The sequence below is a fragment of the Pseudomicrostroma glucosiphilum genome (assembly GCF_003144135.1).
Source record: "Pseudomicrostroma glucosiphilum strain MCA 4718 unplaced genomic scaffold BCV69scaffold_4, whole genome shotgun sequence".
NCBI lineage: Eukaryota > Fungi > Basidiomycota > Exobasidiomycetes > Microstromatales > Microstromataceae > Microstroma > Microstroma glucosiphilum.
In genome coordinates, this window is record NW_020289916.1 from 781,339 (window position 1) to 808,299 (window position 26,961).

The 26,961-nt window shown below is 56.4% G+C and overlaps 13 protein-coding genes across 13 annotated transcripts; 6 read left to right on the forward strand and 7 right to left on the reverse strand.

Moving 5' to 3' along the window:
• Positions 1-15: 15 nt before the first annotated feature.
• On the forward strand, positions 16-1,579 carry BCV69DRAFT_281886 (Phosphoenolpyruvate/pyruvate domain-containing protein). Its single transcript, XM_025492151.1, has 3 exons — positions 16-956; positions 1,121-1,252; positions 1,442-1,579. The coding sequence occupies exons 1-3, from the start codon at positions 75-77 to the stop codon at positions 1,508-1,510; spliced, it is 1,083 nt and encodes a 360-aa protein (XP_025349138.1). The 5' UTR covers positions 16-74; the 3' UTR covers positions 1,511-1,579.
• Positions 1,332-2,584, reverse strand: BCV69DRAFT_161565 (hypothetical protein). Its single transcript, XM_025489424.1, has one exon. The coding sequence runs from the start codon at positions 2,497-2,499 to the stop codon at positions 1,543-1,545; it is 957 nt and encodes a 318-aa protein (XP_025349139.1). The 5' UTR covers positions 2,500-2,584; the 3' UTR covers positions 1,332-1,542.
• A 127-nt stretch (positions 2,585-2,711) lies between these two features.
• On the forward strand, positions 2,712-4,407 carry BCV69DRAFT_161659 (hypothetical protein). The gene is made up of 3 exons (XM_025489425.1): positions 2,712-2,845; positions 2,930-3,330; positions 3,398-4,407. The coding sequence occupies exons 1-3, from the start codon at positions 2,750-2,752 to the stop codon at positions 4,161-4,163; spliced, it is 1,263 nt and encodes a 420-aa protein (XP_025349140.1). The 5' UTR covers positions 2,712-2,749; the 3' UTR covers positions 4,164-4,407.
• On the reverse strand, positions 4,168-5,220 carry BCV69DRAFT_281889 (hypothetical protein; the record flags this gene model as incomplete). Its single annotated transcript, XM_025492152.1, has 3 exons — positions 4,960-5,220; positions 4,472-4,865; positions 4,168-4,379 (listed from the first exon to the last, which is right to left on the reverse strand). Coding segments are annotated over exons 1-3 (746 nt in total), but the record flags the coding sequence as incomplete, so codon positions are not given.
• A 92-nt stretch (positions 5,221-5,312) lies between these two features.
• BCV69DRAFT_281890 (hypothetical protein) lies at positions 5,313-6,869 on the forward strand. The gene is made up of 4 exons (XM_025492153.1): positions 5,313-5,494; positions 5,574-5,960; positions 6,039-6,385; positions 6,486-6,869. Exons 1-4 carry the CDS (start codon positions 5,400-5,402, stop codon positions 6,584-6,586), a joined length of 930 nt encoding a protein of 309 aa, XP_025349142.1. The 5' UTR covers positions 5,313-5,399; the 3' UTR covers positions 6,587-6,869.
• Positions 6,620-10,178, reverse strand: BCV69DRAFT_281891 (hypothetical protein). The gene is made up of 3 exons (XM_025492154.1): positions 9,475-10,178; positions 8,718-9,390; positions 6,620-8,646 (listed from the first exon to the last, which is right to left on the reverse strand). The coding sequence occupies exons 1-3, from the start codon at positions 10,048-10,050 to the stop codon at positions 6,770-6,772; spliced, it is 3,126 nt and encodes a 1,041-aa protein (XP_025349143.1). The 5' UTR covers positions 10,051-10,178; the 3' UTR covers positions 6,620-6,769.
• Positions 10,179-10,300: 122 nt separating this feature from the next.
• Positions 10,301-13,871, forward strand: BCV69DRAFT_268625 (hypothetical protein). Its single transcript, XM_025490871.1, has 2 exons — positions 10,301-11,450; positions 11,522-13,871. The coding sequence occupies exons 1-2, from the start codon at positions 10,413-10,415 to the stop codon at positions 13,415-13,417; spliced, it is 2,934 nt and encodes a 977-aa protein (XP_025349144.1). The 5' UTR covers positions 10,301-10,412; the 3' UTR covers positions 13,418-13,871.
• BCV69DRAFT_293191 (hypothetical protein) lies at positions 13,273-16,696 on the reverse strand. Its single transcript, XM_025493829.1, has 3 exons — positions 16,132-16,696; positions 15,538-16,052; positions 13,273-15,465 (listed from the first exon to the last, which is right to left on the reverse strand). The coding sequence occupies exons 1-3, from the start codon at positions 16,626-16,628 to the stop codon at positions 13,679-13,681; spliced, it is 2,799 nt and encodes a 932-aa protein (XP_025349145.1). The 5' UTR covers positions 16,629-16,696; the 3' UTR covers positions 13,273-13,678.
• A 170-nt stretch (positions 16,697-16,866) lies between these two features.
• Positions 16,867-21,771, reverse strand: BCV69DRAFT_281894 (hypothetical protein; the record flags this gene model as incomplete). Its single annotated transcript, XM_025492155.1, has 1 exon — positions 16,867-21,771. A coding segment is annotated over exon 1 (4,585 nt), but the record flags the coding sequence as incomplete, so codon positions are not given.
• Positions 21,772-22,158: 387 nt separating this feature from the next.
• On the forward strand, positions 22,159-22,766 carry BCV69DRAFT_298184 (hypothetical protein; the record flags this gene model as incomplete). The annotated part of the gene is made up of 3 exons (XM_025494190.1): positions 22,159-22,213; positions 22,311-22,567; positions 22,659-22,766. 3 exons carry the CDS (start codon positions 22,159-22,161, stop codon positions 22,764-22,766), a joined length of 420 nt encoding a protein of 139 aa, XP_025349147.1.
• A 396-nt stretch (positions 22,767-23,162) lies between these two features.
• BCV69DRAFT_298185 (hypothetical protein) lies at positions 23,163-24,080 on the reverse strand (the record flags this gene model as incomplete). Its single annotated transcript, XM_025494191.1, has 3 exons — positions 23,163-23,348; positions 23,426-23,686; positions 23,766-24,080. The coding sequence occupies 3 exons, from the start codon at positions 24,078-24,080 to the stop codon at positions 23,163-23,165; spliced, it is 762 nt and encodes a 253-aa protein (XP_025349148.1).
• Positions 24,081-24,177: 97 nt separating this feature from the next.
• Positions 24,178-25,530, forward strand: BCV69DRAFT_281897 (hypothetical protein). Its single transcript, XM_025492156.1, has one exon. The coding sequence runs from the start codon at positions 24,602-24,604 to the stop codon at positions 25,307-25,309; it is 708 nt and encodes a 235-aa protein (XP_025349149.1). The 5' UTR covers positions 24,178-24,601; the 3' UTR covers positions 25,310-25,530.
• Positions 25,531-25,842: 312 nt separating this feature from the next.
• Positions 25,843-26,784, reverse strand: BCV69DRAFT_161737 (ribonuclease H-like protein). The gene is made up of 3 exons (XM_025489426.1): positions 26,584-26,784; positions 26,180-26,510; positions 25,843-26,103 (listed from the first exon to the last, which is right to left on the reverse strand). Exons 1-3 carry the CDS (start codon positions 26,670-26,672, stop codon positions 25,879-25,881), a joined length of 645 nt encoding a protein of 214 aa, XP_025349150.1. The 5' UTR covers positions 26,673-26,784; the 3' UTR covers positions 25,843-25,878.
• Between the last annotated feature and the right edge of the window lie 177 nt (positions 26,785-26,961).

Consider the following 26,961-nt stretch of genomic DNA (forward strand, 5'->3'; position numbering starts at 1 on the left):
CCGCTTCACTGCCGGCCCAGACGATCCTCATCCTGCTTCCTCCAAAGATCACGATGATATCGGCAGCAACGCCCATGGCACTCGTTGCCAGGCATGCTCCGGCTGTGAGCATGTCTCGCTTTGCTAAGCCTACCTCAGCTTCACAGGTGCTGCGCAGCTTCTCCAGCTCGGCGTCGAAATGCTCCACCGCTGCTCCTACCCCAACCTTCTCCAAACCACGTCGAAGTCTCCTTTACGTGCCCGGCTCGAGCGAGAAGATGCTGAGGAAAGCAGACTCCGCAGGGGCAGACACAATCGTTCTGGACTTGGAGGACTCAGTCGCCGATCATCAGAAGGGCAGGGCGAGGGAGGCAGTCTACCACAAGCTCAACGCTCTGGCCCATCCCGTAGAAGGCAACTCCAGCGGACGATCGGAGATGGCTGTGCGAATCAACCCGCCGTCGGGTAGCGGTCCCTTAGCCGGTGACGATCTGGAACTCCTCCTGCCGCTGGAGCAGCTGGAGTGTATTCTTCTGCCCAAAGTCGAGAGCGAGGAGGACGTTCTCTTCGTCATCAGTCGAGCGCAGCAGCTTCGGCCTAAGGAGGCTCCTCCACTCTCTCTGATCCTCTCCGTGGAGAGCCCGGCAAGTCTCTTCCGCATGCCGACCATACTGGACACTGTCAAGAAGACAGCAGGCGTCTCCACTGCGGGCGTCACCTCGCTGCTCTTCGCCTCGGAAGACTTTTGTCACACCGCGGGAATCACCAGGACTAGGAGCAGGCGGGAGCTGCTCTTCCCACGCCAACAGTTGGCCCTGATTGCAAAGGCTTATGGAGGCTTGGGGGCAATCGATATGGTTTGCATTGATTACAAGGACGAAGAGTACCTTCGTGAAGAGTGCAGGGACGGGAATGAGATCGGGTACGATGGAAAGCAAGCAGTGAGTGACAGGGCTGCAGCAGGGACAGCTGAGCCGGTCCCGCCCTTGCTGAAGCTACTCCCAACATGTCAATATCGCGCGTCCCGAAGATTCACCCAGCTCAATTGGCCGCTATTCACGATGTCTTCTCACCCTCTGACGAAGGTATGCTGCAATCGAATGCGCTTGAGAACGTCGCCGCCTTGCAGCAGCTGACATAGCCTACTCTCTCCCTACACGAAGCCATCTTGCGAGCCGTCAAGATTAAGGCTGCCTATGAAGAAGCGGTAAAGGGTCACCGAGGCGCAGTTGGAGTGACTGTAGGCGAGCAGACGTTGATGATCGATGCCCCAGTGAGCAGCAGTGGTATTGTATTTCCCCGTTTTGAGCCTCGACTGACAATCGGAGACGTTTCTTTCCAACCTACCCGCTTAGATGCTTAAGGTGAGATCCGAACAGCTGCTGATGTTGTTCCTGAATACCGATGACTAATGTTACATTCTTGATGGCACCCTTCTCCCCAACCTACCGCCCACCCTCAGCAAGCCGATGCTACCCTGGCCAAAGCGCTGGCGGCCAAGAAGCCGATACCCGATCCCAGATCATCGTAGCTTATCCTGTCTTATATTCCTCGATTCCTGCGTCACTTTGCTTTCTTCTTCCTAGCCTCGACCGAAACCTGAGGTATGAGTTCATCGAAGGCCTGTCTTGACCAGAAGTAAGGAGCAGAAGGGCTGCCTCGGATGAACCTCCAGGTGAAGTGCGTGATGGCATATCCCACCCGAGACATTCCTTCCCTCACGGGCTGATTTGCTCCAGACCCTTCAAGAAGATATGCGTCCCCTCCAATGTCGATGGTGATCGATCTCCTTTCCACTCCACCGGTCCGCTCATTGACCCAGCCCTGGGCCACTGCGCTCCCATGCCTCCTGAGGACATTCTCCAGCGGAGCAGTGAACTCCTTCTGGCTATGCCCTTCGGAGATGTAAGGTCTAACAGCTCTGCGAAAGAAGCCACGAGGGAAGATGGGCCGCGTAGCTGTAACGATCTTTAACATGGGCGCACGGCCAGGAGGCTCAAAGAGGGTAATGCGTGTGATGCTCTTGCTCGCCACGTACTTGAAAAGCGAGGCAGTAGCAATGGACATGCTAGCTACGAGGAGACCAGCAACGTATCGCTTACGAGGCTCTACTAGCTCGGCTTCTGTGCGAGACCAGAGGGGCCAGGCGAGGTGCTGGGAGACGTTGTACCCTGTGATGAGGCCGATTGTGGAGAAGGAGCCGAAGAGGAACCAGGATACGGCGGGTCGCTGCTGAGGTGGGCCTTCGTATAATACCAGCGGCTGTGAGCCATTAGGCGGCGGTGGAGCACTAGAGGGGGAGGAAGGGGAGCGTGGGGTGGCTGGAGCAGGCCGGGGAGTATTGCCCTTTGGACCTGCCACAGGGGAGGGACGAGCGGGTGGTGGTGTTCTGGCAGGTGTCGAGCTTGCGAGTCTGACTTGCACACGACCGGTAGCAGCGAGAGGCCGGTGCACAGGAGCGACGAGCTTGGGTGGGGCGCATACCAGCCACTTCGACGAGGAAGAGGCGAGGCTCGCCATGAGTGTATCTGCCGCAAAGGTGAGTGATGAGACGAGTAGCTCTGATGAGGATCGTCAGGAAGAAGTGACAAGGTGCTGATTGATCCTCACCTTACCGACGGAAGGAGGAAGCTGAGACGCGAGGCGGAGCCCCTCTGCGCGAAAAATTTGGCTCGGAAACAGCAACCAAGCAGCCTCGTAGAGTTGCCGACGTGGGTAGACCTTCCTAACACCTTTTGCCCAATACCATCTCAAGCAATAGCTTCACAATATGGACGCACAGTCTCCCTCAGTAGCGGTCGGGAGCAGTAGACAGGGTTCGTCCCGCTCAGTCAAGCCAGGAGGCAATTGGAAGGCGCTAAAGAAGGTCAGTAATAAGCGAGTGAATCTACCGACACTCTCGCGGGGAACTCTAACACCTCGCTCCCACTGTTCCCTTTCTCGCCGACAGACTCTCGATACTTCAGCTTCCAACACATCGCCACCGAAGCGGAGGAAAAGTCTCGACAAGAGAGGACCTCACGAAGGAAGGTCAAGCGCTCCCAATGGCTACCAGGGCGTCGGAGGCCTAGTGAACGGCTCAGGCACCCATAGCATCAGTATCAAGGGCAAGGCTCGTGCGCTCGACGGAGCCGCAGACCCAGCCTCTGGCTCGGCTTCGCCTCTGCCTTGGTTTGCGGAGGACTTGTCACCCGAGGACCTAGCATTAGTGAAGGGTTTCAGCACGAGTCCCGGACAGGAAGCCGGACGCACCACCTGGATCAATTCGCCCGGGACGGTGGAGGAAGAACGGAGAAAGAAGCAGATTATATTGGGAGGTCACTGGGGAGGTGATTCACAGGCAAAGAAAGAGTGAGTCAGAATGGCTTTCTACCATGCAAGTGTGACGCTGACGATACCTCTCCTCTCACTCGGTCAGGCCTGGTCAATTTATCGCAATCGATTGCGAAATGGTGGGTGTGGGCGAGAAGGGCTCCGAGTCAGTCTTGGCCCGAGTGTCCATCGTGAATTGGCACGGGCATGTGCTGATGGATCGCTTCGTCAAGCCGATGGAAAAGGTAACGGACTATCGGACCTGGGTATCAGGAGTGCGAGCCAAGGATCTACAAGGAGCCCCCTCCTTCAAAGAAGTCCAGGCAGAGGTAGCCGCTCTTGTCAAAGGCAGAGTCTTGGTCGGTCATGCTATCCAGAACGACTTGAAAGCTTTGCTGCTCTCACATCCTCGGCCTCTGATCAGGGACACGTCTACGTACCAACCTCTCAGGACCCTTGCGCAGACAAAATTCCCTGGTCTCAGGAAGCTTGCCAAGCTCGTCCTGGGCATCGAGATTCAAAAGGCGGGCGAAGAGCACTCCTCGGTCGAGGACGCTAGAACCACCATGGCCATTTTCCGGACGCAGAAGGATGGTTGGGAGAGGAGTCTGAAGGAGGGAGGCAAGGTCAAGCAGAAGAAGAGCAAGGCAGAAGTGAGCGCAGGGTGGGATGATCGAGTAGGGGCTGGTCAAGGGACTCAGCCTGGTGTCTCTGCCAGTGCTGCCAAGGAAGGAGAGAGGATTGAGCGGACAATGAAGAAGAGGGCTCGCGGGGCAAGCTCATCGTCCTCGACAGCAGTCGCAACAACAGGACGACCAGCAAACAAGAAGAGGCAGGAGGCTGCTCCAGGTTGGTGGAAGGACGATCCGTGAGAAGGTGGGATGGACGTGGTATACATTACATTGTTCGTATATAATACATTTTACTGCTGCCGGTAGCTGTGGACTATTCAACTCTGTCACTCTCGCCCTTGTCCGACTGATCCTTTGCCCCACGCCTAATCTGTGAGAAGCCCTGCCAACTCTTGAAGGCTTCCTTGTGGCGGCGACTGGCGCCGGACCTGTCCCGCCAGCCCTCTTTGCTCGAAGCTGACGAAGTGAGGAGATTGCGTTTTGGTATGAATCGAGGTCAGATGTGAACGGAGTCTTCTTCATTCGCCTTGTCCCGTGCCACAACTCACCGTTACCTCTCTCCCTCCTCTTGATTTCAATCTGAGCGAATTGGCTGGGGAGCACATCCGCTGGTGTCCCCTCTGAGACGTTCTCTAACATGAAAGGCGGTAGCTCCAAGCCCAGGTAAGGTGCCACATCCCTCAGCCCTGCGTACTCGATCTCCCTCTCCTCCTCCTGCCTCAGACTGTCATCCGGCGCAGATTTGCGCAAAACTTTTTCCAGCGGTCCTTCTGGCCTCTTTGCCGTGGCAAAGGCGGACGCTATAAAGGAGGAAGACGTGGGAGAGATGGGAGGAAGAGGTACTTCGTGCTTTTTGTAGGGCAGATTGAGGGCTGCTTGTGCCTGTGTGGGTGAGGCGAATTGGATGAAGCCGTAATTGAGGAGAGCGCGTTGCCAGGGGTCCTGCGATGGATGAGGAGTGAGTGAGTAAAGCAATCGATGCTGTTGTGGTCAGCAGAGAGCATCCCGGTGAATAGTGCTGCTCCGCTGTACTCACCCTGGCAAAGTCGGCCTGCTCTATCCTGAGAGGAGGAGGGGCAACCTCTACGGAGTGACTCGAGGGTCGCTGCATCTCAGCTGCCTCTCTCGCTACATGTGATATCACTGCAAGCGTATGCAGGATCGTCCGCGGGTAGGTCCGCGGTAAGCGTACGAAGACAGACCGCGATGCCGATGCGAAGCTGAGCGCTCCCAGCCTCGTCAGTGACATATCGCCTGCTTGTCCTCGTTGATGAATGCCTCGTTGAAGTTGGTGGCATCGAGAGGTGTGCATAGTAAAATATTGCAGGCACGGCGGAAAGAGGAAGAGGCGGCTGCAGCGGAACGGAATCGGACAGAATCCATCCAAGGTGACGAGCCATTCATCGTTCACAACCATCGCAATCAATCCTTGCCGTAAGCTACTCCTTCTGTAACAACACTCAAGCGCTATTCAAGATGGCCGCCATACTTCAGCGCCCTGTTGCTGTCTGCAGCGGCTCTCAGGGCCCCAAGCCTGCCCCGGCCACTGAGTCAGCTCGCGATGGCCAACGGTGAGTTACAGCCTGACTCTGATTCCGATCATGTGTGTGTGTTGTACTGACTTCCGAATACACTCCTTTCACTACCCAGTGTGTCCGTGTTGCTGAAGACGATGGCTCCCCTGCGCAAGACTCTGTCCCTCCACCTCCCAGTCATTCTCACAGCTGATGAGATACTCGCGTCGGTTGTCGCTCACCTCAACCTTCACGGGGAAGGCGCCTCCCTGCTACGCCTCACCACCCCGGGTGGCCACCCCTTCTCTGGGGACTCAACTCTCGCCGATTTGGCACAAGCAGAAGGTACTCGCTCATTTCTTGAGTTGGAGATCAGGCTGGCCGTCCTGGGCGGCAAGGGAGGATTTGGGTCGATGCTGCGTGCTCAGGGTGGCAAGATGAGCGCTCGCAAGGGAGAGGAGAATAACGACTCTTGCCGTGACCTCAACGGAAGAAGGCTGAGCACCGTCAAGGAGGCGAAAGCGTGAGTAGTGGAGTCATCTCTCAACAGCGTAGTGGAAGATCGAAGCTGACTCACAGTCTTAATCCTCTTTGTTCACAGACTCGCGGCCTACCTTGCCGAAGCTCCCGCCCGTGAAGCAGCCCTCTCCAAAGCACAAGCCGAGAAGTACGCCAAGCTAGAGAAGATGCTGGGCCGCAAACCGCGTAGCGCAAAAGACTTCGAGGAAGCCGCCAACAAGCTCGATGATGCCGGTGGTGATCTTGGCGAGGGCGAAGAGGACGGAGGTGCTGGACCTAGCAATGTGGTTCCCGTACGAGGTAGAGAGGCGCAGGGCAGTGGAGTCGCGGGCGGTAGTGGAGCGAAAAGGGAGAGATTTGAGGTGGATACAAAGTACATCGAGGAGTCTCGCGAGGCAGTCGACAAGGCCAAGAGTGCAGTTGCTATTGGTGAGTCTAAGCGTCCTATGAAGGCGTGATTTGACAGATACTGCGTCAGCTTGAGGGTATTTGGACTGACTATTCCCTGCCTCACCTCCCGTTCCTCTAGCTATGGCAAAGAAGAAGAAGAAGGCAGCTGCCGCGGCCGCCGCGGCCAAGTCTAGCAGCCAAGACGCCGGCTCCAAGACTCCCACAGCCACGGCTGCTTGAGGCGATACTACGGCTCACAGCTCAGGCATTGCATCGGTATACCACATTGTCAGATGGGAAAAGGGAGTGAGAATGTCCATATTAAATTTTTCGAAGTCGTAATCAGAATGTACAAGAAAGTTTCAAAGTGTTGTCGATTTTCTGTTCTATCGATGTATTCCGCGATGAGCAGCCGCACCCACTTCACCGCCTCTCCTTTACGTAGCACACGAGCCAGAAGAGGGACATTGCCGTGGAGATGAGGAAGATGGCTGTGAGTATAATCTGATCTTGCCAATAAGCCTGACTATCGAATCCAAAAGACGATAGTAGCGTAGCTGCCGGTACATCCAAGTCCACTCCAAACTTGCGCTCCACGAGAGAGAGGGACCTGAGCTCATTGACCAGGAGTGCTTCGTAGGATGCGTGAAAGGGGGAGATGTATAGTAGCCATCGCAAGCTCATGGGAATCTTGTCCCTGTTGATCAATAGGCCGGCAAAGAGGAGGGAGATGAGCATCGTGAGTGTTCCTACCAAATTGGCCACACCTGTATCCCTGATGGATACAGAGATGAAAAAGACGATGGAGGAGGCAGCTAGAGAGAAGAGGACCAAGGTGAGAATGAAGCACCAAAAGTTGGCCACTTGTGGTACTAGTCCCACCGTAAAGTAGATTGTGGGACCAAAGAGGAGTGGTGGAATGACCCGCAAGGGGAGAGAATCGAAGATGAGCTTTGCGAAAAAGTAAGTCACGGGACTGTAGTAACCGTTTGCCCTCTCGCGGACAAAGAGTTGCCTCTCATTTGCAAAGATCCCTAGACTGGTCAAGGTTGAGAACCCAAAGAGGGCCAGTGTGAAGAAGCAGAGCCCGAGGCGGTTCTGGAAGCCGGCAATATCGTTGGTAACGCCGTAGAAGAGTAGACCAACGAAACCACCCAGGACAAAGGAGAGGAGGTAGTGCGCCAGCATCAGTTGAGGGTTGCGGTAGAGGTTCTTGAACGAGCGCCCAGACAGGATGCGAAGCTGCGTCCAAAGCGTGGCCTTGCGGTAACCCCGTAGGACCTCGTCTGCCTCCTCGACATCGGTCAAGGTCTCGCCACTGCCTCCATTGCGCTCTCCATTGGCAGTCTGTCCGCCAACTTCAGCCTGGACTTTGGAAGCAACTTCACTTTGCTGGTAGTCTTTCACAAGCGTCGCCAGAGCACGAGGGATAGCGCCATGGCCTTGCAACCCGTTCCTGCTGCCAAAGGCACTTCGGACACCAGCTGCCAGCTTGCCGGCAGTGCGACCAATTGAACCTGAGGGAGTCGCAGCGCCCGAGGCAGTAGTGCGCGTGCTGAGTTCTAAGGCCGAGGGATCTTCAGTGGGCTCCTGCTCGATGGTATCCTCCTCTGTCCGTGCAGGAGTCGCAATGCTCGAGGTTGAGCCGCCTTTACTGGCTGCAGCCGTCAAGTCAATCAGATACTCGAGAATGTTGTGGCCAGAGGGACAAGCGTGGCCGATAGAAGAGAAGTACTCGTCACAAGCCGAGAAAGGTCCGGAGTAGACGAGCCTTCCAGAAGCAAGCAGGATGAGCTTGTCTAGAAGAGACACGATCTTGCTCGACGGCTGGTGCAGTGACAAGACCACGGTCCGGCGGTACGTGCGTGCCAGGTTGACGAGACACTCAACTACGTTGAGAGCATTCGCAGAGTCCAGACCAGAAGTAGCCTCGTCGAGGAAGAGGACAGAGGGAGATGTCACTAGCTCACAGGCAATAGACACTCGCCTCTTCTCTCCACCGCTGATGCTGCGAGCTCCGCTGTCGCCGATTCGGGAGTCCTTGATGCCAAGAATGCCAAGCTCTTGCAACGTCTCCAGGGTCCTGAATCGTTTTGCCTCGATGGACATCTCTCGGGGCAATCTGAGCAAAGCGGAATAGAGGACAGTCTCGTAAACTGTCAATGTTGACATGAGACAATCCTCCTGATCAACGAAACCCGTGATCCTTTGGAAAGCAGCATCTGTGACAGGTCGGCCGTTGACGAGGATGGTACCCGATACTGTACCTCTCTTCTCACGGCGAGCCAGAAGGTCCAGGACTGAGTGATCGCCGGCAGAATGTGTGTCAGCTCGGGTGACTGATCGTGGGTTCGCTTCTGTCGATACTCACATGTGGTTTTGCCCGCTCCCGAGGATCCAACGATGGCCATGATCTCTCCCGGGTTGACAGTTCCGGTGATGCCAGACAAGACCGGCTTCGAATTGATGTGATAGGTGAGGTCCTTGAAGCTGAGAGCTGCCGGGACATGATCAGCCATCAGGCGTGCGGTCTCGTCCTCTGGCAACCTGACGCTTCCGTACTCCTCGTGCTTTGCATGTCTGCCCAATATCCAAAGCATAGCTGCGATGAGCAACACGAAGACGACTGCTCCAATGGCACTGATGACGACCCAGAATATGGAGTGAGGTGGCGACACAGGGCTCTGGTATCCAGGGACCTGCTGATAGTGGACACATTCACCAGAGGCGCAGTTGAGGGTGATGGAGCTGTCGCCGAAGATGCTGCTGATGAGGTCGTTCATGGCAGGCTCTTCGAATTTACAGTCTCGGGATCCTTTGGCCCCGGTTTTGCAGGTCATGCTAGCCGGGCCCTTGATCTCTTCGCTGAGAAAGTCGCCGATGTCGATGCTGCCCGCTTCTCCGCACAGCATCCTGCCTGGAATGCAGGAGCAGGACGTCTTTTCGCATACATAGCGAGTGTTGTTGCTCTCGGCCGTCCTTTCCAGCACTTCGTTGCATCCTGTCAGGTCACAGTAGAAGCTTTCACGTTGCCCGATCCAGAACTGAGGCGAGGCGAGGCAGAGGTCAGATTAGCCGGATGCCCGCATTAGGCTCGGGCAGATTCTACGATCCTCTTCTATACTCACCTGGAAGTTGCAGGCTGCGTCATCCTTCTCACAGCTAAAGGTGACCTTGGGAGATCTTCCTGGCAGCATACCGGTAATCTTTTTGTTGGTGACATCACATTGCTGGAAGCTCTGTCTGATTGTGCTACCTCCGGTGTAGCAGGTTCCATTGCCCAAGAGCTTCTCGCCGCCAAGGATGAATTCGGAGCATGCCTCGTCTGTCTGGCAGACGTTGCAATTGAGTCCATCCCATCCTTGGTCGCAAGTGCACTGGTCTCCCTCGCGAGGAGACCGCTCTTCGCCCTTGAGTGGGCTGTCGCACAAGGGCGAGAGGCAGTCTTGTCCACCGAAGCCCGTGGGACAGTCGCACTGGCCATCTCGCTGTCTACATTCTCCAGAGTTGGCGCAAGTGAAGGCTGGCAGCATGCAATTGAAGCATGGGGGACAGTCGCTGGGCCTGTCTGCAGCGAAGGGCGACGAGAAGATGAGGGTATTGTTGTTGGTTCTGTCCAGGGGTGGAGAGCGAGCGGCAACGGCGACGAGGGCGAGGGTGGCGTGGATGGCCACGAGGCCGATCAGCGACGCATTCTGCCGCATGATGGCGACGACGAGGTGGGAGATGAATGCGCCTTGTAAGTCCGCAGCAGAACCGAGTGTCGAGGAGGTGAGGGAGCGAGCGAGGGAGTGGGATGGCTGTGATGTGCCGTGGTTATGGTAAGGAAGGGTCAGTCGTTCATGCCGTGGCTCAGTGCGGAGAGGGCCGGGGGCAGCAGAGGGGACGTGCGACGCTCCACAGCCGGAAAGGAGAAGCGCAGGGGATCACACTCGGCCAAGATTCCCACTGCAACACATCACCTCGCTTCTCCCACGACGCTCTGCTCCTGCCATGACTGCGGACCAGGCTTGAGCACCAGCCATACCGTGTAGCACACTGGCAAAGCCCCACACATTCACCAACCATGGCTTCACGCCGAGCTGGGGCAGCCACCGCTAGCGCCAGCGCAATCTCCTCGGCAGGAGGTGGGGGGATGGCCTCCAACTCCATACTGCCCTCCCCCAACGACCCTCGTGCCATCGAACAGGACAGATTCTTACAAGACCTCGAAGACGAGAATCCTGAGCTGGCAGTACAGACTGCTAGCCAGACGCCCGTGTACCCAGTCCTGCAGCTCCTTCGCCAGGACATCAAGTCACTCATCGACACCAGCCTCTCCTGGGAAGATCTCACTGGCCATGAGCTCAACTTTGCACTCGTACGACCCCTCGCCCTCAAGTATTCTAAGCTACGCTCACCCGCAATCTTGTACGCTCTTCTATTCACACGCATTCACTTTCTGCGAGAAAGCGAGCGTGACCTAGCCTACCGAACAGTAAACGAGACCCGAGCAGCACTGTGTGAGCTCCTGGCCACCAAGCTGCTTCGAACCTTCGCCACGGATGGCATGGAGCTTGTCACTGCCCTCGCCGCACCCTTCTGGCCTTGGCAAGGCGCAGACGAAGCAACACTGGCAGCAGCCAAAGCCAGAGGCCTTGGCGGCGACGATGCCAACTCGGAAGCCACCTCCACACTGGAATACGCCATTCAGTCATCTGCTAAGAAATTCGTGGCAACACCACTCGTACAGAAGGTCGTCGACGGAATCTGGAACGGCAATGTTGTGTTGGGAAACGCTGGCAGCAAACATGCCCTGGTAGACGACTCTTGGAAGAAAAGACCCGTGACCCTCTACGATCCACTCACGTCACCCCTCCTGGATCACAGAAGGCTACGTGTCCCCCGCATCAGAGCCTTCCTAGAGGCGATGAACTTCATCTGCATCCTGGTATTGTACGCTTGGTGCTTAGGATCTAAGGATACAATGACTTTTGCCATCTCTGAAGCCCTCTTTACAATTTGGCTGGTGGGCTTGGCGATCGATGAGCTGGCTTCGCTACAGGAACATGGCTTCTCGGTCTATCTCGGCGGTAGCTTCTTCAACGTCCTCGATGCTCTCTTCGTGAGTCTTGCCCAGGCAGTAGTTCTCACATACTCTCCACTGATTGACGCCATTCTCCTCACCACCTCAAGTGTACCGTCGGCTTTACGTGGCTCGGCATCAGGATTTATAGCCTGGTGACAGGTGATACAGTGGCCAGCAAGACAGCATTCGATATACTGTCCCTTGGAGCCATTGTCCTATGTCCCAGACTAGCCTCTCTGCTCGTCGCCGACAACGTACTGTTGCTCTCCCTTCGCGCAATGATAAAGGAATTCTTCTACTTCCTGGCCCTCGCCCTGGTCTTCTTCTTGGGCTTCACGGCGACGTTCTATCTTCTTGCAGAAGGCGACGAATGGAGCATCGGGACAATCAGCTGGCTCCTTTTGAGGTTCACATACGGAACGACTATCTCTTTGCCAGAGGCTCAAGCTTTCACCGAAACTTTTGGGCCGCTTCTAGTTGTCTCGTTTACGATCTTAGCGCAGACGCTGCTCTTGACGATTCTGATCTCCCTCCTATCTTCAACATTCGCCAATGTCGCCTCTCATGCACAGGAGGTCAGTCTATACCAGCACGCATGCGTCGCCCTCTCTGCTTCCTCTTCGGACGCAGTCTTCAGCTATGTGCCACCCACAAATGTCATCTGCCTCCTCATCGTATATCCGGCTTCTTTCTTCTTGACGCCGCGATGGCTACACAAGGTCAATGTCTGGCTCATCAGAGCTACGCATTTGCCAGTGCTGTTGGCCATACGCGTGCTGCAGCAGTACCAGTGGAAGAAGGGGATCGAACTGGCTACTGAGAAGAGCGGTCGGATCCTCGACAATTGGGGTTGGAAGACGCAGAGAGGCCAACCCGATGTGATTGAGTCTGTCTTCCACGACCTTTACGACCAGTCGGCCATACCCGAGGAGCTTTCGAATCTCTTTCCGACTTCAAAGCCCATCTCCAAGACTTATTCACACCCTTGGCTCCACTCGACGGACACTCAGCACAGCCATCCTCACCAGATGTACCACCACTCTGCCGATGATACCTTTGAGATGCCAAGGGGAGAGACGCCTCTGCCACGTGGACGCGTTGCCGTCCCCAGAAAGGGGCGCGACGGAAGTGTCGCATGGGGCGCGAACAGAAGTTCGACTTGGAAAGATCTTGCATCGAAGAGCAAGGATAACGAGCATAGAGAAACGCTGCCAGAGGCCGATGGACCACAGCCTGGTCATGACCACTCGCCATCCGCTTCGTCGCCGACGAAGAAAAAGAAGCAGCCCGAAGGCGGGCACGCCAGAGGGTCCTCATTCTCCAAGATCCTCAGCGGTAGCCACAGCACCAGTGCCAGCAACAAGCGCTCAGGCTCTACCTCTCCCGATGTCAGTCCCAGCACCAGTCCCAGGAGAAGGTACATGCTCCTAGGTAGGCACCGCAAGGGCGCTAGTGAGCAAAAGAGTCGCGAGCAGGGCGGCGCGTCCATCGACTCGATCCTGCACGAAGGCGAAGAGGATGATCCTAATGGAGAAGAGGGCGCTGAACCAAGAGCAGGAGACAACAATCCACAGAGTATGGTAGACGAAGCTGAAGCCGATGCGCAAGAAGGCGGCGGCGGCGGCGGCGGTGCTGCTGCTGCTGCCTCTCCTCCCCCTCCTCTGGCCGATCAGTCCGGGTCCCTCGGAGAACTCCTCGATCGACGTGGCTCCGCCTCGGGCTCCGTCGCTGCTGGCGGCGGAGGGGCCGAGGGTGCGGGCGAGAGCGACCGGCCGGGCGGGACGGCGGACATCCTCATGCGTCTTCTAGAGAGGCTGGACGATCAGGCGCAGGCCGTTGAGAGGCTTGAAGGGTTGTTGAAGCAGACCATTAAGGATCAGAAGAAGTCGAAGAGAAGTGGTAGTGGTGGTGATGCCGGCGGTGGTCAGGAAGATGACGATGATGATCCTGAGGAAGGTGAGGAGGGAAAGAGCACGAAGAAGGACAAGGGGAAAGCAAAGTGATACTATACCCTACCAAGTCGAGTCGGACCGAGCCGAAACGCACGAATCAAACACGATACTACCTTACCACGATCGAGTCCAGGAAGAGCCGGAGTTCTCAAATGAAGCAAAGGTCGTTGATGATCGTCGAGCATGTACATAGTAGAACCACTCCAGTCAGCGTCACCTTCATCTATCTTTTGTCTCTTCGATTGGCTCTGGCTCCTCCAGCGACTGTATGACATTGTCGAAATCTTTCTACATGAGACAGTGTAGCCACCATCACTGCTGAGAGACGACCTCTGCACTTCTCGCGTACGGATCAGGTACCGCCCTCGGCTTAGCCTCGCCTCCACCACCTCCTGCTGCCCCTCCTCCTTCTGGCAAAGCAGGCCTGGTACCAATCCTCCTTCCTTCTTTCCAAACACAGCCCAAAATCCTACCCAGCTCACCTCCAAACATTTCACCACATCTCTCCCTCTCGTCCATGGCCGCCTCTTCTTCATCTGAATCATAGCATGCGTCTCCTTGACCTCTTACGGCGCGTTGTAGGATACGATTCCAGGCTAGGCGAGAGAGATGGTTCTGCTCTCCGTTGGCTCCCATTGCGGCGGCGTTGGAGGGATTGAAGAGGGTGAGGTCGGATTCGTTGAGGGCACGGCGGAAGTTGGGCATCACGCTGTTGATGGTTGCGCCAGAGAAGACGGAAGGAATTCCCATGCCACGATCGCCAAGCATCGTAAAGGGGCTGCCGGCGCTGCTTCCCCTCGCGCCTGCGCCTGCGCCCATGCCTCCTGCTGCCGTTGGACCGTCATCGTCATCATCGTCGTAGTCTCCGATGGTTTGCATCAGCTCGTCATCCACGCCCGAGGGCGACATCGAGATTCTCCTGTTCTTCCCACCACCGCTGGCGGCAGACTCTTCCTCCTCCAGCCTACGCTTCGCAGCAGCCCTCATCTTGATTCTGGCTCGCGCATCCTCGGCAGCAGCAGAAGCAGCCGCTGCAGCCGCTGCTCCACCTCTGCTCCTCCTCTTTCCTTTGCCCTTGCCTTTACCGCCAAGGTGGGCGGGTATAGGCTCGCCACGAGCCTCGGCTTCGGCTTTCTCCTTTTCTTCGAGGGCAGCGCGCACCATAAAGACTCGCCTTTCGTGAGCCTGTGTACGTCCCCACTCGATTTCGTTTGGTAGGTCCACATTCTCCTTTCGAATCTCCTCGAGCGTCGTGCCCGAGAAGGCGGGAGCCAGGATACGATGTGTGTAGGGCTCGTTCTTCTCGGTGTCGAGGACGTCGGCAGGACCGGCACCGGGACCGGGCGAAGGCGAGGCTGCCTTGGACGTGGCTGGCTGAGAGGCGGCAACATCGCCGCCCGCTCCTTCTTTCGAGAAGAGATCCGTAGCACTGCTGATGGTAGCCGTCTTCTCGGCAACGTCCTTGTTTCTTACGCCTTGCCAGATGGTGCCTCGGCCGCCGAGTGTACACTTCTTCCTTTGGGCCTCATCGAGCGAGTCCCACTTACTGCGGGCTCGCTGCATAGACGCAGCAGCTTGTTCGTCTGCGAAAGGATTCTGAACTGCCTTTTCATTGCCAGGGGGTAGGACTGCTCCGCCTTCGAGGTAATGCCAGACGATCCACAGGAAAGCCCTGGCTCTCTGTCTTGCTGGGATCGGGTAGTCTTTGTGAGGGAAGAATATGGAGAACATGTCGTGTGGCTGGCTGAAATGTAGCGTAGACAGATGCGGAGCCTCTTGTTGAAACAAGAAGATCAGGTTGACTACGCTTGTAGAGGGGACGCGACCATCTCTGAAACGCTGTACAACCTCTTCCATAGTACCTGCTAGCTCAATTTGCTCCGATTCAGGGATGGCCACATCGATGTTTGCTGCTTGCGCAGCCTTGGAGGCTGGAGCGGATCCAGGTCCAGTAGAAGCCTTCTCGAAGGGAAGAAGGACCGACTTGAGGAGGGACTTCATTCGAGGAGCATCTTGCATGTGCTTGCGAGAATTCTCACACCTTTGCAAGGATGGCAGAGGATGATAGCATCGCAGAATGGTCTGCATCTGTGCGAAGACTGAAGGAAGGGAAAAAGTGAAAGTCAGCACGCATGCTTGCTATATGCGCTCTGACGCTCTCGTCTACTCACAAGCCAAAGTCGTGTTCATCCTACCGATATTGATGAGCAAGTTCACACACAGAAAGTCTTGGGCATACTCCTCATCCTGCCAAATCTTGTCCCTCACAGCCTTGGTACACCTTGGCGAATTCATCAGCGCCTCCATGTAGAGCTCCTTGAACGTAAGCATTCGATGTCCGGGGCGTGGTACCTTCCTCTCGGGATCTTCCTCTGGCGTAGGGTAAGGGTTCTTCCAGAACTCCTGATACCGCTTCTCCCAGGCAGCGTACTCCTCTGGAGTCTCATTGCTCCGTCGAGCAGCTCCCTTCGATTGTCCATAGGGATACATTGGCGAGTACTCGTACACTCCTGTAGCAGCAGCCTCTCCTGGCTTAGGCGGGTAGGTCCATGCGCCTTCGGGAGCAGGACGAGGGTTGCGGAAGCAGCGAGTGGTATCGTCGAAGATCTCGAGGAGCAGAGCATGTTGAAGATCGGATCGTAGGATGGTCCCTCCATCATTCTTCTTGATGGGTGTATTCCGGAAGCTGGGAACAGCGAAAGAGATGAGAGGTCGATTCAGCTTCTCACACATGGGAGCGTCCTCGATCTGCCTTTGCTACTTACAGCTTCTCCCCAGACGCATTCGTGTACAGATTGGCTGATCCAGGGTTCACATTGTCAGGGATCGTCTCATCAACCTTGAAAGCCGCCATCTCCTCTTCTGTGTAGTTGATCTGCTCGATGTAGTCATCTCTATCAATGGTGCTAGGCTGAGCTCGGATCGCAGAGCTGGAAGCCGTGTTGGCACCAGCCGGGCGCAAGACAGAAGGTATTGATCCATCTGCCCTGCGTGCTATTGGTTTTCCTTTAGCTGCTGAAGCATTGGCAGAGGCCGAGGGGCCAGCTTCGTCATCGTCTTCGAGCTGGTCGATCTCTTCGTCTTCTTCATCGCCCATTATGCTGCTATCGGCAGCCTGGTTGGGGGCGGGTGAGGCCTGCTCCTCGTCTTGGGCTGAGATGGCAGTGGACCTTCGATTGTCCAATGCTCCCCCTGCTTGCGGTGGAGGCGGGGCACTACTGCCGCCAGCAGGGGCAGAGGCCGTTATCTCCTCGCTCGCCATCAACGAAGGATGAAGGGGACTGTTGAGGAAATGCGACTAGGAAGGGACAGATGTGGTGTGGTGTGAAGGAGGGACTGGGCGGTAGGACCGGGAGCAGGGCTCTCGCCGGCCTTGCGGGGAGCGCGTGCAGCTTTACGCCTCGCCGCGTGGAGAGCGAGCCAGGATTCCAGCTCGTGAGATTTCTTCGAACATCAGAGAGGTGTAGATCTATGCAATCACTCGTACACAGAGTCTGGCAGCTGATACCAGATGTTGCAACGCTGAGGTATTTTCATCTGAAAATATGGGAGACGCACGAAGCAGCAGAGCATCAGGGCGAACAGTAACGCCCGAGCGACCTCTATGCTACTTCACACCTCACTGCTCTAGATCACACCCATCGTCACCACACATCGGAACCCATCAGCCGTCTCCGCCCTTCCGCCGCTCAACGCTCCTTTCTGCAGCTCCCAAACACCCATAAGCGAGCTACTCTTCCACCCCCAACTTTGACTCTCCAAGAAGCGATCCGGACCAGAATCGAAGCGCGTGAGGGCCGAGCCGAGCGGGGCGTGGCAGTGGATGGAGAAGAAGGCGCGGACCAATCGTCGTGGGTCGCGATAGGGCACAGCGGGAGAGATCCCCGGCAAGACGGGAGGGCCATTGCTAGGTACGGAAGGGGAAACGGCAGTGAAGGGCAGCTCCGGCTGGGTGAAGGCGGCGCCGTACCTGGGAGGAGGTGGTGTACCTCCCGCATCTCTATTGGCGTTGACATTATGATTTGCACCCGCGTTGGCGGCAGCATTGAGCGGAAGGCTGAGGTTGCTGTTGATAGGCAGAGAGTCAAGACGCGCCGGCAGGTGTGGTACCTGTCCCGGACCCTGACCCTGACCCTGACCCTGCCCTTGCTGACCTGGCAGACGTCCTCTCGCACCGCCATTGCTCCCGCTTGCAACGCCTTGCTGAAGTTGCTCGTCTATCAGGGTCGCTCCAGCCTCTCTTGGAGCTCCAGGAGTCGTCGTGATTGCTCCACCTCCTCCATGCGTGCCATGATAGAAGTTCGCTACACTCTCTGGGCTAGCTGTTGCAGGCGGAAGGGGCTCCATTGGGCTTTGGCGGTGGAGGTACACCCCGAGCTGAGTGCCCTTTGGCTTTCTGATCGTCTGCACATACAGGTTCCAGACGCTGCCAGCGTAGAAGAAGCTGGGCGAGTAGAGACGATGCTTCTCTTCCAGCAGATCCAAACCATAGTACTCGACGCCAATGCGCATGGGCTCGAAGCCGGTCCAGGAGCGAGTCTCGAGTCGTGCAAGCTGTAGGCCGCTGTCAAAGTCACGGTCGTCTTCGGAATGCGCAGCAGGAGTGATATTGTTGCGCTGTCCGAATCCACTGCCTCTCTCCTCCTCGTCACGAGCTGTATTTGCTGGAGGCTCTTGCGCGCTGCCCTCTGGAGTACCGCCGCTGTTGCTGAGGTCAATGGGGTTCGAGCGACTTCCGACGGACTGCGCCGTACGAGACTTGCCAGGAGAGAAGAATGACGATGGCGAAGCAGGAACATCGCCCTGCAATTCGCCATCCAGCACGGCCTTCTTGCGGCTGACTTCGACACCGACCTTGCCAAGAGCCTTGCCCGTACTAGCTTTGTTCTTCAGGCCGAAGAGGTTGCCAGTAATGCGCTTCATGTCCGAGAGCGGGCCACCAGTGAGATAGCGGTCTACATTGGAGAGCAGAAGAGAGTCGGCTATGACGGGCAGAATCTTCTTCACTGCTGTACGTGCGTGAGGAGGGACAGTGGCAGGTAAAGATAATGGATCTCTCATAGCTGCCAGACCTGTTGCATCAGAGGCGTAGCTTGGATCGGTCGCAATGGAAGCTGATGCGCCCGATGCTTGTCCGTTCGAAGAGCTCGCACCTAAAAGACCAGTAAAGTACTCTCCGTATCGCACTGTGTCATCGACGGGAACAGAGAAGTAGCGCTTGTTCAACAGGTTCTTTGCCGCAGGGTGCGCACCGCCCGCTCTCACGCCACCTGGGGTGAGCGGGGAATACGATAGACCGCCCAGAGTCAAAGATGTGCCTTCGGGTGTGCTGCGGGATGCCGCGGCTCTCAGGGGTGACCCAAGGGGAGTGCTGGGTGTCTCGCCCCTTGCGCCTCTGCCAAAGCGCGGAGCAGGACCGCGTCGGGAATGACCGGCAATCGTCTGCTGAAAGGCTTGGGCGAATTGCTTCAGGGAACTAGAAATGCCTAATAGCGACTCGTCACGTTCAGGAGCGGTTATCAGCCCCTCTTGTGAACGCACTCCGGCGCCTGTTTCAAGCACTCCACTTGTAGAAGCAGGGAGTCCCTCTGCATTGCTGTCGCCCATGAAGGCTAGTCCACGTCTTATGCTCTCCACCCCACCCTCCTCTTGACTTGACTGTCCAGCACCCATGACGCGAGCTCGAAGGTCGTGACCGGCCCATAGGGCAGCCTGAAGTACTTCAACGGGAGCAAACATCTGGGTAGCAGCTTGTCGACGAGAAGACAGAACAGACCCTCTTTCCCCAGCTCTCCGGCTCTCGCCATCGCTGTCGCTGTATCCATCCTCCGTCTCTCGCCCTGCATCAGCTAGCATAGCAGCTTCCTCGCTAAGCCTCTTGAGGTCGTCAAAGTCGAGGTGCGAGTAGTAGATGCCCTGCTCAAACAGCCGAGCATAGTGAACATCGTCTTCCTCGAGCATTTGAAATTCGTCGCCCTCTCTGTTTGGTGCAAGCCAGCTTTTGGGCGCCCGACTGCCCTGAAATGAGTCGTCGAGATCCATTGAAGCATCATCAGCGTGGTGCTGAGTGTTGAGACGGGATGAGGGGAGGTTGCGAGAGGAAGGTGTAGGCGCTCCTGTCGGTAGCACTGCAGACGAGAGAAGACGAGGCGGTGTCGTCCATGGCCTGGCCGAAGCAGATGAGCCGGCCCGACTCCTAGCTCTCACTCTTCCGGCTACTGAATCGTCATGCCTCGAAGGGCTGGACCCAAAATCCTGGCTGTCTGTGGGTTCGGCCTTGACAAAGGCTGATGTGTCTGTAGGTGCGCCCAGTTGACTGTCGTCCGTGTAGGCATACCCGAATCCTTCATCTAGCAGTCCAAGTGCATCTTGCAACTCCTCGACGAGGGCCTTCTGGTCTCTTCTGAAGGTGACGATGTTCTTGGCCACATCGTACCGCTGCAGCTCATTCCGCACGAAGAAAGCATCCGAGCTCAGGAAATCCACCAGATGAGACGATGCTAGACCCAGCGAGGAGCCGGACATCGGATCGACGAAGTACATAAGCTCCTCTGTGAGCCCTGGAGTGAATGGGAGGCCAAGTGAGCGGATCTCAAAGAGAGTGTGAGAGAGAGCCGGATGAGAGAAGACGTTGAGCGCCGGACACGGTAGATCCCACTGGACAGCAGCCTCGATCTGAACTTTCTTGTCTCCCGGTCGCCATGCTCCAGCTGCTGAAGGCTCGTCGGGCAGTCTCGCTGGAAGACATCCTCGGGGCAATAGATACGGAGCAACGGCTTCGCAAACCAGAGCCTGGCCATGAGCTGCGTCCTGGCCCCGCTCCATGGAGTCTAGAAGAGCATGTAAAGCAGCTTCGTCCCGGCCCCATTTGACTTCTTCGGCAGCTGCTATCTCCCGGCCCCACCTTGCAAAGTAGCAGAAGCAGCTCTCCGCGACTCTTCGCCCGTAAGGCCCATAGTCGAGGCTTATCTCTGGAGGAGGTGCCGCTCTGCCAAACGTATCGTAGGATGACGGGTCATATGATCCTGGGATGCTTCCCGCTACATTGGGTGCGGCATTAGCTGACGGCTGATGCTTGTGATTGAACACCCGACTACCGCTGGCGCTCCTCTGATCGTCTTCGCCGTCTTGGAGGTCCTGCCGAAGTGATGAGCGACTACGATTCCGCGCTCCACGCCTCGTCTCGCTGAGGCGAATGGAGGACGAACGAGTCGGTTTGTGATCTTGGTCTCCCTCGTCAGAGGGTGCATCCTCGTAATCAGAATGATAGCTCGAGACGGCTGTCCTGCTAGTGTCCGTCCGCTGCATGGGAGCTGCAGTACTTGAGGTCTCGTAGCTTGCTCCCCGCCCTTGCTCGAGCGTCCCAATAGATTCCATACCCCAGCAGGGTCCCTCAAGCTCCCAGTCCCAAATAGCTTCGCTGCTCTCGCCCCTCTCTCTTGCTTCCTGAGCTCCGATCAGCGGTCGCCCCAGCGCAAATCTCAGATAGGTTGAGACGGTATATGGCGTGAAGGAAGCCAAGATGAGGGTGAAAGCTGAGGCTGTGAGGCTTGGGACACCGAGCCATAGTGATGTGCACAATAGGGACACGAGGAAACGCGGGGTAGCCGGCTGATAATCTCCCGTCGCAGAGGCGGCTGCGATGGGCAGAGGCCGGCTTCGCGGTCCCGAGGTGGGCGGCCAGTAGGAAGACAAGGGCTGGGCGGTGCTCGCAATGGCCCATTGTGGGAGGATCAGCTCAGGCGCGGCGGCATAGAGGTGTGCGATACAGTACTCGAACGCTGGTCTGGTGATGTTAGGATCATCAAAGGTAAGCCTCAATGTGGACCCTGAGTCGGAGGAGCTGCTGCTGCTGCTGTAGTTCATGCCTGGCGGTCTGTAGTTCAGGCCTTCCGAGAAGCCGCCTCGTAGCATAGATGAGAAGAATGAGGACTGCACGAGGAAGATGCGGTGCAGGCGATACACCCGGTCGAAGGCTGCGACGGACACATCGTGACACTGCGAGGACAGGAGCGCAGCTTGTCGTATGTGATTCGATAAAGTTTGAGACTTTGAGGGTGGAGATGTTACTACATCCTGCTGTGGTGGTGCTTGCGTTGGAGCATGGCCTGTTTGCTCTTGCCTTTGTGTGCGTAGGCGCGTAGCTGTCCTCCAGGCGTCCGTCTCCTCGGACTGCTGGTCAGGGGGTTGGACAGCCAAGGAGGCCTGCAGGGCCATGGCAGCAACGGACCAGGAGGTGCGGCGTAGTGTATTGTGAGGATGCTTGCACTGTGCCAGATTATGGATGTGTACACAGTATGTAAGATGTCATAGATCGGAGGCAAGGTGTGACGACTGGTAGCCCAGAGAAGTGATGAAGAGGCGATGCGAGCGACAGAGAACAAAGGCGTAGGGTGCTAATCGTGGTACGGCCACTTATAGACTTAGGTGGACCTAATTCCCACAGGCTGGGCGTGCGAGCGGGACTGGGGGAGTCGGAGCGGAGCAAGGTGGCTTGCGGGTGCACCCGCACTCCGCTCCTCCGACGCACCAAGCGAGGTCCCGTTCCGAGGATCTCAGTTGTGTCTCAGCCGTGTCCTGTGCACCTCGGCTGCCGGCGCTCATGCCCGCCTACCTACGCTCATGGCATCCACCCTCGGCATCCTCTGAGGTTCAAGACAAGTCTCACGTTATTGACTTTCTTGTCATCCTCGCCACATTGACATCTCCCTCATCCTCGACGGGAACCAACTTGTCAACAAACCCTCCTCATCCGCTTCCGCGCTCAGTTGGACACTTGCTGCCCACTCAGGATGCTCCTTTACTACTCTCTCTGGGCTTGCTCAGCCGCCCTTGCACTTTGGTCCCGTGAGTAGAATGTTTGAGCCATGCGCCACAGTGATGATAGGCATCCATGCTCATCGTTTCTCATTCTCCTCGTCACCGCTCTCTTCTCTGCTCGTAGTCTACTTCGGCCTCACCCGATACGCGCCCGCCTCGCTGCTGAGCAAGCTGCGTCTGCCTACCCACTTTTCCTCCTATTCCGGCAACAATTCTTCTTACCTGCCTCTGCCCACCTCCTTCGCAGAGCAAGTGCGCTCTGGATTTTCCTCAAACTTGTTTGACGTAGAAGCTGATAACGTGGCAGGAGGGGACTCCCGGCAAGGGCTGGATCAGCGTGGACTGGAGGAGGTGAGGACGATTATGCGGAGAGAACGTAAGGTGAGTGGACTTAGTAGCAAGTGCAGGCGAATGTGGTGACTGCTATTATCCGAAGACTGGAGTCTGACGTACTGCCTGCGCCTCCATGCAGACCTTCGATGAGGCTCGCCTGATTCGGCAGCAAAGGATCTTCCGCAGGAATGGCATCGACCCCATGACGGGCATGCCTTTGGACGCAAAAGCGATCACCAGGCTATAATGCGCATCAGCGCAGGATTCTTCTTCAACCTCTAAACGATCATACAACGTCGCCATTCTATACCCAAGTCCATCCGTTCTGCCTCTACATGCTCTGTATATAGCGACTGCCCCTGCTATTCTGTCACTCTTGCCACACAGATGTTCAATATGATCGGCTCTTTGCAGGCGAAGCGAAAGGGCCACGTGTGTGCCCCTAAGTATTTCGATTGAAGTACGCAAGCTTTCGTCGGCGCGTGGTAGGCAGCACATTGAGCATTGAGCTGCTTCTGAGCTGCTTCCGGGCTCGACTGCGCTAGAAGCACCCTGCAACACCGGCTACTAGGCGTCTGAGATTCGAGCGTCTTTTCCTGTCCTCGTCCTTGAGTGTGGTGGGTATCTGCTGCCTTATGGGTATTCACGTGTTTCTCTTTTCCTCGACTGGTGGACCAAGAACAACGACTTGTTCGCCCTTGGTCAGGCGGCCTTTGAGTCCTTGAGCCCTGGCTTCCTTGCTCCGCTTTGTCCGTTCAAAGTGTCGAGCGTAGAGGAAGGCTTCGATCACGATGATACCAATAGACGTGACAGCCGTAAGGAGTACTTTCTGCGCATTCGATCAAGCAGATGCGTCAGCTTCTTTGTGCCTGCCTCAGATGCATCTGCTTTTTCCCTCGTACTCACCACTTCCAGAGCTGTGTACTGCCCACTGCTCCACCAAGTCGCCACGCCTACTGCCACACCGCTCAGGGCGATGTTGGCCAGCGCACTGATCTGGCTACGCACTTCCTGCCATTCCATTTCTTCTTGTCTGCCATCGCTTACGGACGCAGATCCGGCAGCAGGAGTAGGATGAGAAGCGGAGAACGGGGAGACCATGGAGGCATAGGAGGAGCGCTCATGCTCTAGGCGGATGCGTGCGAGGGTGGCCTCCAGTTCAGGAGACTGGTGAGAGGCGGGATGACGGTCAGAAAGCTACTACGGGAAAAGTTGTCAATCGATGCCACTACCACCTCGTCCTCACCCTGACGAACGCCTTCTTGGGCGGAAACCACACCTGTGCACCCCGCACAAGGTCATTCAAGCGAGGCGCCTCTGCCCAGGTCTGCTGTATTCTCACAAGCTCGTCATGTGTCATGACTCCTTCCGGAAGACGTTGAGCCTGCTCGTAGCTCTCATCCTTATCCTCCCCAATGCTTCTGCCGAGTACCCGATTCAGAGCTAGCCTGGCTTCAGCGATAACTGCGCTAGGCCGAGAAGAGCCGGGCGCCCTGTCGAGCTCAGCCTCAAGAGCTCTGAGCTTTTGCAGCGCATCCGAGTGTAGGAGAAGGCGCACCATCGGCTTGCAAGAGAGAGTAGAGCGTGGTGTATAGCTAGTCGTGCAAAAAGGTGAGGGCTGGAAAGAAGAAGAGCTGGTATGAAAGTGAAAGTCGGGTGGTCCGGGGGCGCAAGTCTGCAGGCAGTGGAGTATTACGTAAGCAGGTGTGCAGTCGACATCCAGCACACTCGATTCTGCTAGTCTGCACTTCTGGGGGTACCATACTCATCAAGCTGAGGAGAGACAAGCAGTACAAGTCTTCTGAGATTGACTGCAGGGTCCCAGAGATTTAGCGACCATGGAGAACGAACATTGCGGCAGCGCGAACGTGCCACGGCAAGATTTGTCAGAGCAAAGAAGTGGGTCGAGGTTGAGCCATCCGTCTGCGGTTCGGCTTTTCTGTCCGTCCGACGGCAGATTAGGCTAAAGCAGCAACGCAATTTGCTGCCCGCCCGTAGTTTATTCTTCACATTCAATGCCGCATATACACACTCACTATCGAAGCTCCCCCTATACAAATTCCCATCCAAGATCTCCGCTACATGACCGAGCTCAATCTCGTATTGATTGGCACTGGCACAGCCTGGGACATCACGCTGTCTAGCTCCCGAAAGGGCATCCAGCTGTCTGTCGCCATAAAGCCGAAGACAAACGCCCCCTCTGCCATCATGAGCTCAGTTCAGGCTGTGAACGAGTCTCAGCCCGTCAGCTCTGTGCTACTCGTTCCGCCCCACTTGGCGGCCTCTTCTGGGATTTCAACCATCGTGCGAAGCTCAGTCGAAATCACCCATGAGGCTCAGTATGTCCCCGATCAGCAAGCTCATCCCGATCAGACCTGCCCCAGTGTAGTCACAACTACCACTGCTACTGCATCCTCAGAGGCCACTGCCTCTTTCGACGTACCTCAGCCAGTGTCGACTAGCGTCAGACCCCGAGGCGAAATGTCTCCCTTGAGACTCCCGGACGAAAGCATCTTGTATCCACTTGGTCCAGCCGTAATCACTGGTAGCTCAAAGTCTCGAGAGACGGGTGCTTCTCCTGCCAAGCCTGTAGGCAAACGTGGAGGATCTCGACCAGTCCCTGACGCCAACCCACCTGGATCATCGAGCGCAGCGATGCAGGCGAGCGAAGCTCCTACGGTTGTTGACCGTAGCCCGAAGAACAGTCGAAAAAGACCAGAGGACAAGATCTCCTGTGAGGAAGTACTTCATCCCTTGCAGAAGCGATCTGTACGACGACGGCGAGAGTAAGCTTGCCTTGCTTGAACTTTCGAGGACGGAAAGTGCTTGCGTTGCCCCAGGGTTTGTGTAGTGATCACTCCACCCTTCTGAATATTGCGGGCGCTGTTGTGCGCCCAAAACCCTCCCATGTTCCCTTCCCTTTTTATCCTTGAGACCCATGTACGGCGAACCAAAGAGAACAGAAACAAATGAAAAATGTAAGAAAATTGGTAAAAGAAATCGATAGCAATGTCATGAGCCAGTGTTGCTGATAGCACGTGATGCCCGGGTACAGCCGAATCATAATTGGTATGGTGCGACAGGTAGGCCCACATACTAGGCTCTAGCTCATTCCTCAACATGCACTCGCTCCTGGGTGCATTTCGCGGACTCAGTCGGCGTCTTACTCCGCGATGTGCATTAAAGTATGAAATATGTTTACGAGTGAGAGATGAGGAGCAGAGTATCGGTACAACGGAGCAGGGGCAATGGCGAGGAGGGAGTGGATGGTCCAGCTTTCACTATTGAAGCGACATCGCTGTGCAGACCACACCCTCGTGACCCATTTATCGACCTTGTGACGTGATCTTTCTCGCCCCTCATCCATCTGTTGTGCCCTCTTGCCGCCGTTTGAGACATTCCTCTGGCCCCAGAAAGACGTGCTGCCTGTAAAATTTGAGCTCGTCAATACTGCCCCTGATATCGTCCAGTGCTCTGTGAAGTCCCTTGCCCGAGCCCCATTTAAGCTCAGGCCCGTACCATCTACCAACGAGCTCTTTGATGGATGAGACGTCGACAATGCGGTAGTGAAGGTGATCTATGAGCTGCATTTCGGGAGGGAGATTGGGGTTGATTCAGTGGGAGAGCGCAAAGGGTAGCCCCGTTACAGCTATGACTCACCTCTGGTGTCTCCCTCTTGAGGAAGACAGCATCAGCGTGCACTGTGCTGCCTGCAAGACAGGCGACCCTCTTCTCCGGTATCCTCTCTCTGACATAAGCCAGAATTCCAGCCCGAACGTCAGCATGGTCTCGAGAGATAGTTCCGTCCAGACAATTTGCCGTCAGCCCGGACTTGCCGTGGACCTTGACGCACCACTCGCTCATCTGATCTAGTACCTCCTTGGGCGTGCGGATAGCATAGGCCACGCCGTCGTCGAGCGGGTTGAGCTGCCCATCGGTGACGATGCAGGCGATCTCAATGATGCGGTCCGTCTCCAGCAGGCCGGTCATCCTGGGATAAGCAAAGGTCCTACTGTCAGTCCGAGGCAAGGTGCTGTGTCATTTGGGCTGCACAGATTACTCACTCGCAATCGATCCACACCAATGGTCCATCTGCCGCCTGCAGCGTCCTGGTCGCCGGCGGCGGCGGTAGTGGAGAGTACTGCTCTGCCATTGTGGCAAGCGTGCCCTTCCAAATGAGCTTCCACCAGGCTAGTGATGCAAACGGAGGATTCAGAAATCTATTTCGGTATAAGTCCAACGGTAGACGGCCCTTGGCTATGCCCCTACGCTTGCTCTTCCAGGAGTATGCTGCAGTAGAGGACAGAAGACGGCGCTGGTCGGACACCAAGCAAAGCAGAGCTGGAGAACTGCGACCTGCTGCTGCTACCTTTGCTGCTACCGCTGACCACGATGCTCTCGCGATACTCGGCACTGCAGTCGCCACGATTGCAGAGGGAAGT

Bases quoted from the DNA above. Each gene is read 5' to 3' on its own strand.
- BCV69DRAFT_281897 (XM_025492156.1), top strand. From the start codon at position 24,602: ATGACCGAGCTCAATCTCGTATTGATTGGCACTGGCACAGCCTGGGAC.
- BCV69DRAFT_161565 (XM_025489424.1), bottom strand. From the start codon at position 2,499: ATGGCGAGCCTCGCCTCTTCCTCGTCGAAGTGGCTGGTATGCGCCCCA.
- BCV69DRAFT_281886 (XM_025492151.1), top strand. From the start codon at position 75: ATGGCACTCGTTGCCAGGCATGCTCCGGCTGTGAGCATGTCTCGCTTT. The intron at 957-1,120 runs GTCCCGCCCTTG...CAGCTGACATAG, and splicing joins CAGCAGGGACAGCTGAGCCG to CCTACTCTCTCCCTACACGA. The intron at 1,253-1,441 runs GTGAGCAGCAGT...GCCCACCCTCAG, and splicing joins CGTTGATGATCGATGCCCCA to CAAGCCGATGCTACCCTGGC.
- BCV69DRAFT_293191 (XM_025493829.1), bottom strand. From the start codon at position 16,628: ATGGCGAGCGAGGAGATAACGGCCTCTGCCCCTGCTGGCGGCAGTAGT. The intron at 16,053-16,131 runs GTAAGTAGCAAA...CGCTGTTCCCAG, and splicing joins AATGCGTCTGGGGAGAAGCT to CTTCCGGAATACACCCATCA. The intron at 15,466-15,537 runs GTGAGTAGACGA...CCCTTCCTTCAG, and splicing joins GATGAACACGACTTTGGCTT to TCTTCGCACAGATGCAGACC.
- BCV69DRAFT_268625 (XM_025490871.1), top strand. From the start codon at position 10,413: ATGGCTTCACGCCGAGCTGGGGCAGCCACCGCTAGCGCCAGCGCAATC. The intron at 11,451-11,521 runs GTGAGTCTTGCC...CACCACCTCAAG, and splicing joins ACGTCCTCGATGCTCTCTTC to TGTACCGTCGGCTTTACGTG.
- BCV69DRAFT_161737 (XM_025489426.1), bottom strand. From the start codon at position 26,672: ATGGCAGAGCAGTACTCTCCACTACCGCCGCCGCCGGCGACCAGGACG. The intron at 26,511-26,583 runs GTGAGTAATCTG...TGCTTATCCCAG, and splicing joins TTGGTGTGGATCGATTGCGA to GATGACCGGCCTGCTGGAGA. The intron at 26,104-26,179 runs GTGAGTCATAGC...CCCGAAATGCAG, and splicing joins TCAAGAGGGAGACACCAGAG to CTCATAGATCACCTTCACTA.
- BCV69DRAFT_161659 (XM_025489425.1), top strand. From the start codon at position 2,750: ATGGACGCACAGTCTCCCTCAGTAGCGGTCGGGAGCAGTAGACAGGGT. The intron at 2,846-2,929 runs GTCAGTAATAAG...TCTCGCCGACAG, and splicing joins ATTGGAAGGCGCTAAAGAAG to ACTCTCGATACTTCAGCTTC. The intron at 3,331-3,397 runs GTGAGTCAGAAT...TCACTCGGTCAG, and splicing joins GATTCACAGGCAAAGAAAGA to GCCTGGTCAATTTATCGCAA.
- BCV69DRAFT_281890 (XM_025492153.1), top strand. From the start codon at position 5,400: ATGGCCGCCATACTTCAGCGCCCTGTTGCTGTCTGCAGCGGCTCTCAG. The intron at 5,495-5,573 runs GTGAGTTACAGC...TTCACTACCCAG, and splicing joins TCAGCTCGCGATGGCCAACG to TGTGTCCGTGTTGCTGAAGA. The intron at 6,386-6,485 runs GTGAGTCTAAGC...CCGTTCCTCTAG, and splicing joins CAAGAGTGCAGTTGCTATTG to CTATGGCAAAGAAGAAGAAG.
- BCV69DRAFT_281891 (XM_025492154.1), bottom strand. From the start codon at position 10,050: ATGCGGCAGAATGCGTCGCTGATCGGCCTCGTGGCCATCCACGCCACC. The intron at 9,391-9,474 runs GTGAGTATAGAA...GCCTCGCCTCAG, and splicing joins ACGCAGCCTGCAACTTCCAG to TTCTGGATCGGGCAACGTGA. The intron at 8,647-8,717 runs GTGAGTATCGAC...GCGATCACTCAG, and splicing joins GGGAGCGGGCAAAACCACAT to TCCTGGACCTTCTGGCTCGC.